Below are 15,947 nucleotides of genomic sequence, written 5' to 3' on the forward strand. Positions count from 1 at the left end.
TGCAGAATGATATCAAGAAAAAAAAATTTGCACACCTAACAGGCACTTTCAATATTGTCTCTTCATGATAACAAACACTGGTGCTTCTGATTCTCAGCCATTGTATCAGTAATCTAAAATGACGCTTTGATGAAAAAAAAAGTAAGGATATAAGGCTTATTTCCTGTATAGTTTGAGTACACAACAGTTGAATTACTATTTGATTGTGAACTTCAACTGTCACTAGGGATGTTACGACTTTTCAAATCCATGTTTCGATTTAACTTTTGCTTTTAAGTTTACGATTAGATTTGATTTTAACATACCGTAGCACTGACGGCTATGCAATTGTTAGACTACAGAATCTTGATTTGTAAAGATCAGATTGGTTTTATGCCCTGACAACTGTTGTTTATGTTTTTAAATTCTTTAAAAAGATAGTATACATGCTATCTAGTGTGATATAACAGCCAGTAAACTACGCTATGTTTTGGGAGACTACTGGGACAATTGCGAGTCTGCTTTTTTGCTTCAGTTATTGAAACTGAAAGCTCAGTTTTTAATTTAATATTGAAACCGTGACACCCCTAACTGTTACAAGTTAGTAAGCCCTTTGCAGAGTGTACTAGCAGTAGTGAAAACTGTATGTGGAATAAGATGAAACAATATAAAATGGGAAACACATCGTTTTGCATAATATCCTCCATTACTTTTGAAGGGACTTAAAGAGAGGCTGACAAAAGTAATATGGCAAGACACACTGCATGGCCACTAACATCACACTATCATTACACACCTAACTAATAATATTCACATATTGCATTGATCAGATCCAACCCAAACAATATGGAGACTGTCTGGAAGATCACACCGGCGATGCAGCCTCATCCATCCCTTCATTCGCTACCTTCAAACACCCCTCTGAGAGAAGTGCAAATAGTACAGTCTCCATGCTGCAGCTGCTATCATTTAGGATGAGGGGGGCCTGCAGATTTTTAGCTGTCTGCGTGCCAGGGCTGTTGATCCTGCACTGTACTAATCACGCAGCAGCCCGAGTTGAGACAGGATGATTGCAGGCCAGACAGGAAATGAAGAGAGATAATGATAGGTCAGCCCGCCGTATGTCTGCCCTCACTGCATGCTCGTATCCTTGCGATGCCAGATTGGCTGCTGCATTAATCGACCGATAGATTTCTGTTCTGACAGCTTTGGGTTTGATTGAAATGACTGGCAGGTGTAGGCTGCATCATCTCCGGACCTTCCTCCTAATGGCTCCTTAACAGTCCTACGTAAAATGGGTCCCACTGTTGGAGGTTGATAAGTAAAAAATAAAACCACAGAGATGCATTCGAGCGGTTTGCAGGAGGTTTTGAGTTGAAAACAATGTGCCTGGAAGACGATTAGTAACAGCTCAGTGCTTCACAAATGCTCTTTATGTTGAGGATGAGAATGGATCGCTTAGCGGAAGCTTAATATCCAGTTCAGGTGGCGCACACAGACTTGGACACACCTACACAGACACTCACACAACAATGGACGGAGAGCAAAAGGGCGACATGTTATTACCAGTAGTCTAACCATGGGTGTTGTTCCTCTCTACCTCCTGACTTTTCCTTTGCTTTCTGTTAATTTCACTCTGAATCAAACATTTCACAACAGCACTTCCATTTTTGTCAAAACACCATTTTTCTTGTTATTTATCGTATTTTTGTTACAAAACATGTACAGGCTGTTTAGAACAACAACAAAAATACAATATCCAATTTTATATGCAATTTCTTTTGTTTAATAATCATCAATTCATTCGGTGAATCCTCTTGGAGTGTCTCTTCCTTCTGATTGTTCCAAGTCCACTGTCCCAAAAGGCCTGAAGTCCATCTGGGTGTAGGTGGTGGGTGGGGGGGTGGGGTACAAATAAATACATAGGGCAGGATGTCAAGAAATTAAAACAAGATTTGATTATTTCTAAATCCAGATAATAGTAAGTAGAAAGTAAGGTGTCCGTCATGGTTTCTCTCAGTCTCTGCATGATGCATATATATATATCATTTTATATATATATATGTCCTAAGTTCATTTTTTTGGATTCAATAAAAAAGAATGTTTAACAGTTGTCCACAGAATATAGCGTAATTGTTTCAGATATATTTGCTCCTTGTCACGGTTCAGTTCATGCGTTAATTCTCCACGGTGGCAAATAGCGTAAGCTGTATTGTACAGTATACTTGTGTGCAACTCGACACACCCGCACATCCAAGCACACTTAGTCACACATACACGCACACATGCGCACGCACACATACAAAAACGCACACAAAAAGGCCAAGTGGTCTTTCTATAGTGTTGCCACAGTCCTTGTGTCCCCCTTTAATCACGTAAAGTGTCCAGTGGCGGGGGGGTTTACTTAGGTTTGACCGGCCATTTTTGAAACCACAAATCTCCCAAAAAAATGTGTAAGAAAACCAAGAAAAGAAAAAAGAATGCGGTGTGGACAAACAAAAATAAAACATTTTCATGTGTAAAAACACAGCTGATGATGAGCAGGTGATGATCCCGAGCTGCGGAGCTATCCTGAGTCACTTCAGGGTCAGGGTGAAGAGGTCATCTGCTGAGGACGCGGCAGCCAAAACAAGCGTCCAAAAATGTGGCTGCCCTCCTTCAACCTTTTCAACCTCTGTCATCCTCTTGACCTTTGACCTAATTTTTCCTCTTCCACCACCTCACCCTCCTCCAGCAAGCAAGTGCCCTTTTAGATAACACACCTTCAATATGAAGATGGAGAACAACACACACGTGCACAGTAAAACGACTTCTATCAGGGAAAGAACTGTCCTCTATCTATCTCCTTGGGTCCTCTGTTTTTGTTTTTTTTTGTTTTTTTTTTTGTATTTTATGCTTTTTTCATATCAGGGTGTTCATTCTTCTATGTCCATCGAAGCTGGGTTGAGAGATCAAGGGGAGGGACTCTTGCATGAGGATCAGAGTGTGACGTTTCGGTTACAGGGCTAAGGCCAACCTCACTAAAACACACATGCATGCAAACGTCAACCCACACCAGAGCTGGTGAGGCACGCATGGGATATAAGGGGGCTTCTTCCTCTTTCAAAAACACGCTAATTCTGATTGGATGGAAAAAAAGAAACAATGACGAATAACAAAAAAAAGCAGGAACAGGAAATGGTAGTGGTAGTGAAATAAAGAAAAACAAAATAGTCAGAGGCACTGCAAGCCAGTTTCATAGCGTCTAATTGGCAGAGATGGGTCAGGCAGCTAGGGTTTTCCAATGGCTCTCTCTGGCACAGTTCCTCCCCTGTTTTCCTGTCTGTCCGTCCTTCTTCGACTGCATCGGTCTGTCTGTGTGATCCCGTCGCTCACACCTGGACAGGAAGTGTTTGGTTCATCTGTAGTCTCATGTCCTGAATGCTACCAAGAATCTTCTTCTGATGGCCGGCCAACGTTACCCCTATCCGCAGCAAGTCCCTGTGAAGCGAGAAGAGAAGGAGAAGAAAATAAGAACAGGTGGCTCAAGTCGTAAAAAAAAAGAAAAGTAGGCAAACATCACATGTCCACAGTTGAAGTGCAGATTTCACTTTTCACATGCAAGTAAACACATACTGGACCAGGTGGGAATGGGGGCAGGCAAGCACCTTGGCAAATCACCCGAAAAATGGTTGACAGAGGGTATGTCAACAAAATGGGGACACTCATCCAGCTATAGTGGCTCTAACATACTTCTGTTGCCCGGCAGGTGGGAAAGATGAAGGTGTCAAAGGGCCGTGATGTGATGGTTAATGATTAAAGAGCAAACTTAGCTACTGTTCAGCAGCTGGCAGACTTCGCACCACACCACTTAGTTATAGAAACAGGGAGGCAGAAGATCTTTTTATGTAAGATATTAGTCAGATTACTGATGTCATTCATACTTAGAATGGGTCTGAGTGTCAGGAAATCAGCTTTAATTTGCCCACTGTTGCACAACTTATTCAGTGCTTAAAAATATCCATGAAAACCTACAGCAAATAAGACTGGAAACTGTAAATGAATCTTTTAATCACTCATAATCATCATTAGTAAGTGATAAATTGATTGTTAAACTCAGTTAGTTAATACTTGATTGACTTAACTGTTAACAAAACTTAATTAAGCATTTATTAAGCACTGTAAAATTTTATAAACATCAGCTGCAACTTTATTAAATCAAAATTCAAATAATATTTACACATACACTACTCAGTATATATTAACCATATATATAATATTATTAATATCAGTTGCAATTTTACAGTAATCATCCAGGTAATAGATGCAGCAGCTTGGTCGGCCTTATATACTTCAAATTATGATGCTGGGAGGAACCCCTCTACTATCAGTTTTTCCAGATAAAGTTTCAAATTATGCACACAAAAACTAGGAAACAAAACCATTTGCGTAGGTTTAGGAAAAGATGCTTTACATGCTTTGGGCTAAAATAAGCATGTAATGTAACATAATGTAACATAAGTTACATACATAAGCACATAAGGTATCAGTTAGGTTGACAAACTAAAGTCTGTTACTTGCACATACAAACTCATTTCTAGTTTATTGACCATAAAACAGATGTTACAAATATCTGGTCCCTCTCTCTATGTAAGGATGTATTTAAGATTTACAAATCACCAACAAATACTTAATATAGTATATAAAATGTTACAATATTTGCAACAATAAACTGTTAGTTTACTAATTAATCAGACTCTTATTGTCATTGCATCTTATCAGCTATGATGCAATATTTTATAAACTACTTCTATATTACACAGACTAATGATAAAATTACAAATTATAGTATTAGTCATAATTACTGATTAATTAATTATTTCATTGTTTAAAACAACTAATAGCTTAAGTTTAATAAACTATCAATTTACCATTTATTAATGATAAAGTGTTAGTGTCTTTTAGTGAAGGGCTCACACCAAATACAGTGTGTTCTTTAACGTCAGGTGAAGGGTGCAGTGAGAAAATATGAAAATGTTGACATACAGTTGACATTACTACACCCTAAAAAAAGGCCTGGGAGAGTGCACCTGCTCTGGCCTTCATTAGTCAGACGCCATAATCTAATCATCATGGCCATGTTGGTTTAACACTGTAGAATAATATCACGAGAACCTCTCTTTTCCGCTCGCTTGTTTGATTTCCCCAGCCGATAGCTGAGGAGAGATCGGACGGCGTCTGGGGCGGCGATTAGCTGACTGTTGGGGCTCTGCCACAGTCTGCGTCCTCTCCGTTTGCTCACACACACACACAGACACACACACACAAATACTGGATAATCTAATATTACACACAGACACCATACACTCTGCTTGTCTCAATGACTTTGTGGCCTCATCTTTTGTAGTACACAAGTGTGTGCTAAAACCCACACATGAACAAACACACACACATACAGTCCATGCATGTGCACACAAACTCAAATCCACACTGCACATCCATCCTCTCCGAAGCCAAATAAGGGCGCATCACCGCAATTTCACACAAATAAATGGTGTTTTTTTGTTTTTTCATATTTCGCTATCCCCATCAGAGCAGCGATGGTGGATGAAATGATAATAAATGGGCACCATTAGAGGAATTACTGGCCATTAAGGGCAACAGAGAGCCACAGTACACCACACCTGTCAGCCTGGCCAAATTGAAACAAATTACCCCCACCTCCATTGCCTATTATGCGGCTAATGAGGATAATTTATTTATCATTATAATCCTAATTCATTTATTTGATCATCACTGGCCTCCAATTTCCATGACTTCCATTACATCATTTCCTGTTTGTAAACACGGCAGAAGGTGGGTGAGTCGTCAAGGTCAACTGGATATCATGGAAGCAGCTACAATTGTTTGCTGAAAAATTGTACGACGCCGTCACACTGTGTGTCTGTGGATTGTAAATTTCTAATTCACATCTGAAGCATGTGATTATTACCAGTCCTCTCCTCCTCAATTATATATCAAATTACAGGAAAAGCATGAGAATCTTGTGTTATCTCATTTTGTGGGTCTGCATAATCTTTGTCTCATGTCTCTTGTCAAGTTGTATTGCCAGTATATCTCACATATTCCTTTTTTAAAACTAGCATTTCTTTTTTTTCTACATTATGGCTGGGTTCAACCAATAAGAACTAATTTTTAAACCCACTTAAATCATGGTTTAACATGAAATTATGTTGAACTGAACTCTAAAACTATCTTAAAATTAGTTAAATTTAATTACTATAAACCTAGATTAGATAGATAAGAGTTAAAACTTTCAATTCCAATTTAAAATGTGATCCAGTATTAACTTTAAACTTACTCACGAGAGGTTTAACTTTTAAAATAGCTGCCTTTTTGAGATGAATTAAGAAAGTTAAGGAACAGACTCAAACCAATTGAGATTTATGATAGGTCTCTTCTTTCTTTCACTCCAGTTGATATGTTAAAACTGCTGCTATAATTTAGCCACATTGCTCCATTAATTTGGCTCATTTATTATTTATGTATTTATTTATTTTATTATAGGCAGACAAGCACCTCCATATTTATTAAACTCTATTTAATTTTGGTTTACATGAATAAAGTTGGATTACTAAATTGGAATTACTTTTTAAATTGTGCTACAGTGATCTGCTTAATTTTAAATCTGGATTTACTCATTTACAGCCCAGCTTTTGTAGATTAAATTAATCTTTGTTAGTGCAACCCAGTCTATGTGTGCATAAATACTGGAAGAGTAAAAGGCATGATACTGCATGTCTTCAAGGCATGATTTATCAGCATAGCACAACAAAATGTATTCCTGAAATGTCTGCTAAATGTACCCATATAGTAAAATATGTGTGTTTTTTGTCCTTTACGTTATTCTTTGTACATCTGAGCCGAGTCACAGCTCCTTTCCCACATCTTATCATGTTTAATTTAGCCATGAGACTATTTTTATTCCCTCAAGGTCAATCTGAGTAACACTAATTTGACTCTCAAACTCAGCCCAGTCAATCACTTTAGGCCTGATTAGCTGAATCCACTCCCTCTCCACTCACTCTGCTGTCATCTGGGCCACCAGGTCAAAGGAAGCAAATCCGGCGTTGACGAAGTTGTCACGGTAGCGGCTCATCTTGATGGCGTCCAGCCAGTCCCCCACAGTGGTGAAAGTGGTATAGTCTGGCACACAGCGGTCAAGCAAGGGCTGGGATACCCTACATTCGGGGAGAGGGAGGGAGGGAGGAGGGAGAAAGAGAAACAGAGAGAGAGAGAGAGGGTTAAGGTCGTCACTCTACCGCCTCTATCGGCCAACCTCACCCCTAAACGCCCCCCGCTGAGCGCCACCTCTCCATCTCTCCACCTCTCCTCCTCTCTTCTCCCCTCTCCTCTCCTCTCCTCCACATGTAAGGAGTTTGTGTGCGTGTTGGGGGGAATGGGGGGGGGGGCACTTTTATGACTGGAGAGACTGGCTGGAGGCTTGGGTGGTGGATGCTGGCGCTGCAGCTGGTGAGGCTGGTGTGTGTTCACAGAGCAGATGTCAAATATGATCTTGAATGATGACTACCCACATTGTAATTTACAAGGAACCAGATCAGATTTATGTTAGGAAACTATAATCATTTCCTATCATTACAGCAACATGTGTCATAGTAACCAAGGGCGCATTTTTTTGTCAAGAAAGCGTTTATTTGGCAGCATCTGTAATGTAAGAACGTGGAATGTTTCCAATGTGTTCTTCCTGTTTTTGGTTAGCTGCTTGTTTTGTTGCAATGATATGTCACTGTGTTGCATGGGGAATCAGAAAAAAAAAACTGCCACATGAAACCCAATCTGAGTGGTTGTACTGAGTTGCATTTTCAAACCAACTACAAATGTGGTTTAAATCTGATCTGGAAAGATTGGATTCCATGCGGTTTTGCTGGACAGCTCAAATCAGATTTGTGCTGCCTGTATGAACATGGTAGTAGGATGTATGCCACGTTCTTTATAGATCATTGTTGTTGCTTTTAAAGTACATTATCTCAGGGTGTGTTTGAGGTGAAATACTTTGTGACGGTGGAGAAATATCTATGGAATGTAAACAAATATGTTGTTCTTCTGTATGTGGCTGCATTGTGGGACTGACTCACGAACCTGTGGACACTGTTTGACGTGCATGTGTGTGTGGATGTGAATATAGTGTAAAGATGTATGAGATACGAGTCGGTGTGTTAGTCACAGTAGATGGCGGTTGGCACGCCACCAGTTTGGAGAAGCAGAGAGGACTACCAGCACCAAAGCAAAGCAATAAACTGCTGTGGACAGGGTCAGCAACAAAACATATTCTAGCAACTTAAAAAAACACCCAGCTGAAAAAGGATAGAATTTCAGATATGACACCGCAGTTACTTAAGCCAAATATCACTCTCTTCAAATTAAGTAAAACTCCATAGGCAAAAATCTCCACTTTTACCTCACAGAAGTTGCCCCAGTCTGTTAGTCTGTGTCATCATGTGACTTGGGTAATCTGAACTATCCTTTTAAAACACCAACCTGACACTGTAATACAAACAAATTAACAGATCGAGACAGCAGTAGTCCAGAAGCTCTGTGAGGTAAAATGACTGATTTTGCCTCTGGAGTTTGGTTAGTTTTAAAAGAACAAGACTTGGCTGATATAACAGCTGTTTCTCATCTGAAAAGGCTGTCTGAGGGCAAAGTGGTGAAAATTTTAAACATAATGTACACTTAAACTGGTACTAATTTTTTTTTGGTGGACCTTTTAATATCTTTTGTTGCTGACCCTGGCCACAGCAGTACATTGCTTCCACGCTGGTACTGCTCTCTGCCTCACTAAACTGGAGGTGTGCCACCGGCATCTAATGTAGCCAGTGCACTGACTATTGACAAGTACCTCGTACAACTCCACTTCAAAAAAAAAATCCAAACTATCCCTTTAAGTCGTGTGCTAGTTTCTCTTATCAGTGTATGTGTATATTCCTGAAAATGTGTTTGAGTGTGTTTTGCATGTTCTTGCGCACCTGTTGACAGCCCAAAAGGGCCTTTCTAAAGAAGAAAGTGTGCGCTGATCAATGCTGCAGATAGAGAGGCCACCTTGGGAGTTTTAATAAAACTGTGCTACAACTCAGAGCGAAGTGAAGCGGATGAACAAGAGATGGGAGGTGGAGGTGGAGGTGGAGGTGGAGGTGGAGGTGGAGGGGGGAGACATGGTGGGAGTTGTGGAGAGGTGAAGGAGGAGAAACAGATGAGGGAGCGGGCTAACTGAAAGAGCGCCACTGTCTCCCCTCCTCTCTGCTCTGTTGATCCCTGTCATCCTTTTTGATGGCATTAGATTCATTAACAATTAAAAGAGGAATGGAGAGAGAAAAGAGGGAGAAAAGAGAAAAGGCATGGAGGGAGAGTTAATAACAGTGATACAGAGGCTCCATTGAGTGGTGTAGATGGAGTGATTTTTAATAAGGCCTGCGCTTTGGAGCTCAAGGCCTCAGGCCGTCGTTAACGCCAGACTCTGGCTTCTCTTAATGGAGTATTGTTAGTCCTCCTTCTCTTCAAAGTTGGCTTCAAAAGGGTCCAGAGAGTTGCTGGCCACATGTGAGCCACAAGCAGAAACACAGCAGGAAAGCTGGATAATATATTGCGCTAGCTAGTGAGACAGGCCAAGCCTAAATTCAAGGTCAGCGGCGAGGACTGTTGCAGTTTCTCCAAAGGGTTAGACTATTTTGCATGTTTAAGAAGTTTAGACAGTGGGTGTGATTCATTTCTCAAGTGTGATTTCTGCAGACACTAAACAGTAGAAAGATAAACACAGAAATGATTCATGGCGCTGCTGCCAGAAGTGTGACACTACCAAAGCTCAATTAGTCATTACGCTTTACAACTTCAAAGCAATAAGCAGTCATGTCAAGTCCACACAACACACACAATCAAAGGACCTCTGCGCCAGACAGTGCTAGCTAACCTCCAGCCACCCTTCAATGCCGAACAGGACGACGGTATCATCTCTCACTTCTCCCTTGTTAGGTTTGTCGGCAGGAGGCCACCTCTCCGCTGGCCCGTTTAAAATCTCGTTAGTGGCTAATTAAAAGGCGCTCCCATCTCTTTTTTGCATCGCCTTAATCGAGCTAATTAACCGCAAGCTTAATCTTCTAAGAACGTCACTCCGGTGGCCAACCGAGACCCTGGTTTCCCCCATGAGCCCAAACCAGGATTGTCTGCGGCCCTCCCTCAAGACAGACAGACCCTGATGCAGGGACAGATAGGTAGGTCATCCCCCTCCCCTGTCAGCTCCAACTCTGCTGCCACCTCCTCTCTTCCAAATTCTTTCCAAGAAACAGGTTTCAGGGAGAAGTAGTGCGGCTAAATGTAGATGTGACATCATTGATTGAGCTCCCAGTTGGCGGGGGAGTTGCTTTAAGGGCTGTATTGAGCTATGGTAATTTGGATTTGCATAATGGCCCAGGCTGCATTTGTTGAGAATTAAAGAGTTGCATGGGAAGAAATGTGTGCACTTTATAGAAGAGATTGTTACAGCTGAGTCAGAGTGACTCACGTACACTGTATCAACTCGGATAAGGAATATTTGCACAATGGAAATCATTATCGCGGCCGCTCTGGCTCAGGTGCAAATGAAGCGGCTTCAGCCAGTTCTCTCACGGCTGAAAAGTCAAGTGATTTCATTCAATAATCTAATGACCTATTACTGTAATCTATCAGTCCAGTAGGTCTCCTGCAACAGCCTTACATAACCCTACACTGTAAAAAAAAAAGTGGAGAAAACTCATAGTTTCAAGGCCTTTACAAGATTTTCTAAGTTTGTCATCAAACTCAAACTCTTTAGTTTTGAAATGAATTAAACAAAGTTTTGCCGACTTGTAATCTTTTGTTTATGTAATTTATGGTAAAACTTTCCAATAAGGGTCCATCAATTCACATTAGTTTATACAGTGTTAGGAATTAACTAACAGTTAATTAATAGTTAACAAAAGTGTCTAGTAATCATTTGCTAATAGTGTTCACGTTAACTATAGTATCAATTCATACATGATTCAATAGTTTATAAAGATACTATTAACAGCAGTTAATCCTGGAACAAGCATTAATTAACAGCTAATTAACACTTTAATAAGCATTAAGTAACATTAACAAGTTAACATGTTCAGAGTTAAGCTATTTTACGTTAACATGTAAACCATTAATAAATGTTAACAAGAGACATTTGTTAACAGTTACTTAATGCTTATTATAGTATTATGAACTGTTAGGTAATGTGGTATTACCTAATGTTAATAGCATCTTTATAAACTATCAAATGATGTATAAATTAATACCATAGTTTACATAGTAAAAGATTACCAAACACATTACTTAACTAATAATTATTTTATTATATGTTAATTGATGGACCCTTATTGGAAAGTATTTAACATTTACTTTTCTTCTTTCGATAAACTTGAATCTTTGAGTTTTAGAAACCCACCCAAAATTTGTATTTAAAAAATTGTTCATGATGACCTGTGAAACTGATTTGTTATTATTTGGATGCTTGAAAATTAAATGGTTGCAACTGAAAATATTAAATCCATTATTCACTCTCACTTTAATGAGTTTATTGAACATTTTTTGAAATACATTTTTTTCTAAAACTCGGAGTAACCCGGAGTAAATCATCTCAGCATTCATTATTAGTTGTTTTAAATGGACTCAAAACTGAAAAATCTGTTGAAGTAAGTTGACTTGAAATTTTGCATCTTCTCAGCTTTTTCGTTTTTACCATAATTAGACAGCATTGCTGTTTGTCAGAAAACTCAATAAGGACCTTCAAGGAAACTGAGAGCATCACAGTTAAAGTCTACTTCGATCATTACCAGCAAAAAAAATGCTAATATTACAGTTGAGCTTACCCAGTGGACTGTGTGCTGTTAGTGACCACCTTGAGGCTGGCAGCGTTGCGGATAAGCTTATCCAGCGTGGCCACAATCTGGGTGAATTTGGGTCGCAGGTTCCTCTCTTTCACCCAGCAGTCCAACATGAGCTGGTGCAGTGCTGTGGGGCAGTCCATGGGTGGGGGCAGTCGATAGTCCTGCTCCACGGCATTTATCACCTGAGGAAGGACGGCAGAGAAATCACAATCACTTGTAATCATGGAGTACGGTGTAGAGGGAGGACGGACAACGCAAGGAGAGAGAGGGGTCGATGAAAAGAGGGAGGATAGGAGAGGATGAATGAGGGAAATGATGGAAGAGTCAGAGATAAACAGGGAAAAAGGCTGTAGGGAAATAAGGGCTGGAGAAAGATTAGTGTTGAGTGGTAGTTGTGGGTGGGTATGTAGAGAGAGAATGGCTTTTGGACAGTGATAGAAAAAGTGGTTGAAAACTATTACAATTTTAAACGTCGACATTTATATCCTCTACTGCAAAATGCTTCTGTTTAATGCTGAACATTTCAACTGAATAGCTTTTCTTATAAATTATTAATATACTGTGCATTTCACATTAAAGGATAACTTAGGTATTTTTCAACCTGGACCCTGTTTTCCCATGTCTTTGCCTCTTTGTGACTAATGGACACAGCAATTTTTGAAACTGATCTGGTTTTGAGGAAGAGCGCTGCAGCCAGATGAAACAAAACTAAGCTACAGTGCACTGTCTCCAGCCACTACGCACCGCCAAAGTACATTCACTGAAAGCGGTTGTTTTTGCCAGTGACAGGCTCAGATTGTCATTATAAATGTGGGACATCATTATGGAAAAGATCCCTATAGAGAGACCTTTTTTTTAAAAGAGAAACAGCTGTTTTATTGATCTTGCCAAACTGACCAGACTCCCTTTGAAAAACTATAATCTTAACATCATGTTCACTCAAACTTGACAGAAATAAAAAACAAAATGTCTTTGCTTGTCTTTCCACTTTTCCAACAATCACCGACTTTGGTTTGGTCGAAATAAACCCTTAACGTTAGATGTGAAAATATCAGGAGAGGAGCAAGAGGGAGGTCGGACATCAGAGACGTAGCAAGGAGCCAGAATATTTTCAAATCTGACAATGTGAATTAAGGGTTTATTTCAACCAAACTAGAGTCACTGATTGTTTGAAGAATGGAGAGATGAGTAAAGACAGTTTTGGTGAGTTTTAGTTTGTTTCTGTCAAGTTTGTATGAAGATGACAATGATGTTAAAATTATGGTCTTGCAGAGGTAATCTGAATAATTTGGTGAGAGCAATAAAATAGCTGTTTCTGGTTAAACAAACTTATTTTACACTACAAAAGGTCTGTCTCTGTAATGATCCTTTCCAAATAGCAATCTGAGCATGTCAGCGGCAAAACAAGGCCAAAATCAATACTAGACCAATTTCAAAAAACTGTTGTCCCCATAGTTACTTAGACGCAAAAACAAGGGAAAAGGGTCCAAGTCAAAAAATACTAGAGTAACTTTTAAGTATGCAAATATCACATCATGGTATAAATAAAATCTTCATAACAGCTTACATCTTGATTGCTCATGTCCCAGTACGGCCGCTCGCCATATGACATCACTTCCCACATGACAATGCCGTAGCTCCACACATCACTGGCCGAGGTGAACTTCCTGTAGGCAATCGCCTCGGGAGCCGTCCAGCGAATGGGGATTTTCCCTCCCTGTGGATATGCGAATGAGTAGGTGAGCATGAAATACTGGAGGGATGGAGCACAAACACAGAATCACACACATACAAGAGGAAGAGAGAGGGTGAGTAAACACAGTCTAAGGGAAATGTTGATGCACAACACATGGGTGCAGACTGTAGAACCCAAACACCACATACATACACACAAGGTTAGTAACACAGCTACAGATAATGATATGTACAAACACATGAAGCTATAAGAATATTTAATGTGCTACAAGCTGTAGTTTTCAACATCAATATATCAGCCTCATATAATCCTCTCATAAAACTACCAGACAAATTGAGCTGTAGGTGAGGTGATTGGTATTTCATGCCTGCAGTGATTCAAAGTAAATAGCACACGCTTTCCAATTAAAACGATTGTTTCCTGTCACCAGGAGACTTGTCATCTTTCACTCTCCCTGACATTGCTCTGGGAGTCGTTGCTTTTTCTTGCTTTTGTAAACAGGATATGCAAGATGGAAGTGACTTTTCAATCAGACTTCATCGCTTGTTTCATGATACTACTGCAACATATTCAGAACGCTTTAGCTGGTTTTCACTGGAAGAAGGGAGCCTTCACCGGCCTTTGTAAGACTAAGGGTTCCATAAAAACCCCTTTTCATCCAAAGAACCATTTTGGAAGAAAGAGTTTTTCAAGGATCAACAACAAGGGATCTTTAGACCATAATATAAAAAGGTTCTTGGTAGAACCCCTTGGGTGGGTTCTTGGTAGCGCCCTTAGACAGCTGAAAGATTCTACATAAAACCGTTAATGGGAAATAGACAGAGTCCTGGGAAGAACCATTACACCATAAAAGGGTTCCCTGTAGAACCTCTCATAGGCGGTTCTGGGTAAAATCTTTTGCAGATGATTCAAGGTATAACCCTTTATGTTGGGTTCTAGCTAAAACTTTCTGAAAGGGTTCTAAGTGGAACCTCCAAAAATCAGAAACTGAAAAGGGTTCTCCTTTGGGGATAAGCAGAAGAACACTTTATGGTTCTCAAAAGTGTCCATAATTCTCTCCTTTGGAGGCATTTTGTGACTCTGATGTCACAGTGTCTGCAATACACATGAAATCAGCTGCAGTATATTTGCCTTAGTCCATTGTTTCAACTGTTCTTATTTTTCCCACCTATTATTCCCAGTGAGAAGAAAAAAACTCCCTTTCTGCTCAAAATGGTCATGTCATGTGGGAACAGACTTGACACAGATCTATTTTCCGAATGCACTCATACTTGGATATTTTGTAGATTAATTTGTAAAGGGGGCTAAAATTAACACATTAGTGATGTATTGATGTTAAAACATTACATGTAGCACCTTTAAACATTGATTTCAAACATGAATACACTTAGACATGAATACACACACACATTTACATCCTGACTCACCAGGGAGCTGGTGTAGGTGGGGTCTGTGGGGTCGTCCTCGAGGAAACGAGACAGGCCAAAGTCAGACACCTTACACACCAGATTACTGTTGACCAAGATGTTCCGGGCAGCCAGGTCTCTGTGCACGTAGTTCATGTCTGACAGGTACTTCATACCTGCCGCGATACCACGCAGCATGCCAACCAGCTGGATCACTGTGAACTGCCCGTCATTGAGCTGGAAAGAAAGGAAAAGACAGAACGACAAGGATGAATTTGATTGTATATCAAGGTCGCTTTTCAAAGGAATATGTTTATCTTTTTTCCAGCTTTATTTGTCCTACCTATCTTTACGTCTCAGTGTCTCTTACATATGTCTTCTTACCTGCATCTATCATCTCCCACTTCACACTGTCTTTTTCTTTTCTACCTATTCGTCTTTTCCACCTATCCATCCTCTGTTGATCTCTTCTCTATATCACCTTGTATCACTCCCCTTTCTCCGGCAGACAATGTATGATGTGACTTTGAGGCAGTGATTCATTGGAGACTGAGCTCTTTGTAAATGTCACCAATTGCCTGAATGCAGCATTTGTCAGATATCCATTGTGGGCTCTGCAGCAGAGCTTAAGAAGACCTTTTATGGCTTCAAAGAAAGTGAGATAACGAAAAGCAAGATCACGCAGATCCTTATGGAATTATTTGTTACTCTTATGTAGCGTTGTTTTATTGATAAAATCACAAACACATGTTTTACATGATTACAAGATGTTGTTAGATCTATTCTTGTGTATAGAGGTTGCACATAGATGTCACTTTTCAACCAGAACCAGAAGCTCCGATGTATTGTTTAATCTATTTGTACAATCAATCACACAGCAGCTCTTTCTCATTTTAGATGCACTTTTGTGTTTTTGCAGCATTGAAACTGGACGCTAACACT

At 39.9% G+C, this 15,947-nt stretch overlaps 1 protein-coding gene across 8 annotated transcripts in view; it reads right to left on the reverse strand.

Annotated features, from left to right (window-relative positions):
* Positions 1 to 1,646: 1,646 nt before the first annotated feature.
* The window catches only part of ephb3b (eph receptor B3b), a 75,870-nt gene continuing 61,569 nt past the window's right edge, over positions 1,647 to 15,947 (reverse strand). For 6 of the 8 annotated variants that reach the window (XM_084723258.1, XM_084723254.1, XM_084723257.1 and 3 more), the window contains exons 12-16: positions 15,027 to 15,242; positions 13,471 to 13,620; positions 11,886 to 12,085; positions 7,044 to 7,199; positions 1,647 to 3,459 (exon numbers count right to left, since the gene is read on the reverse strand). In XM_084723258.1, coding sequence (XP_084579384.1) covers positions 3,351 to 3,459; positions 7,044 to 7,199; positions 11,886 to 12,085; positions 13,471 to 13,620; positions 15,027 to 15,242 — 831 coding nt within the window. In that variant the 3' untranslated portion in view covers positions 1,647 to 3,350. The remainder of the gene's footprint in view (positions 3,460 to 7,043; positions 7,200 to 11,885; positions 12,086 to 13,470; positions 13,621 to 15,026; positions 15,243 to 15,947) is intronic. The other 2 variants (XM_084723259.1, XM_084723260.1) reach the window with 1 other exon arrangement.

The sequence above is a fragment of the Lutjanus erythropterus genome, chromosome 7, assembly GCF_056507025.1.
Source record: "Lutjanus erythropterus isolate fLutEry1 chromosome 7, fLutEry1.hap2, whole genome shotgun sequence".
NCBI classification, from domain to species: domain Eukaryota; kingdom Metazoa; phylum Chordata; class Actinopteri; order Lutjaniformes; family Lutjanidae; genus Lutjanus; species Lutjanus erythropterus.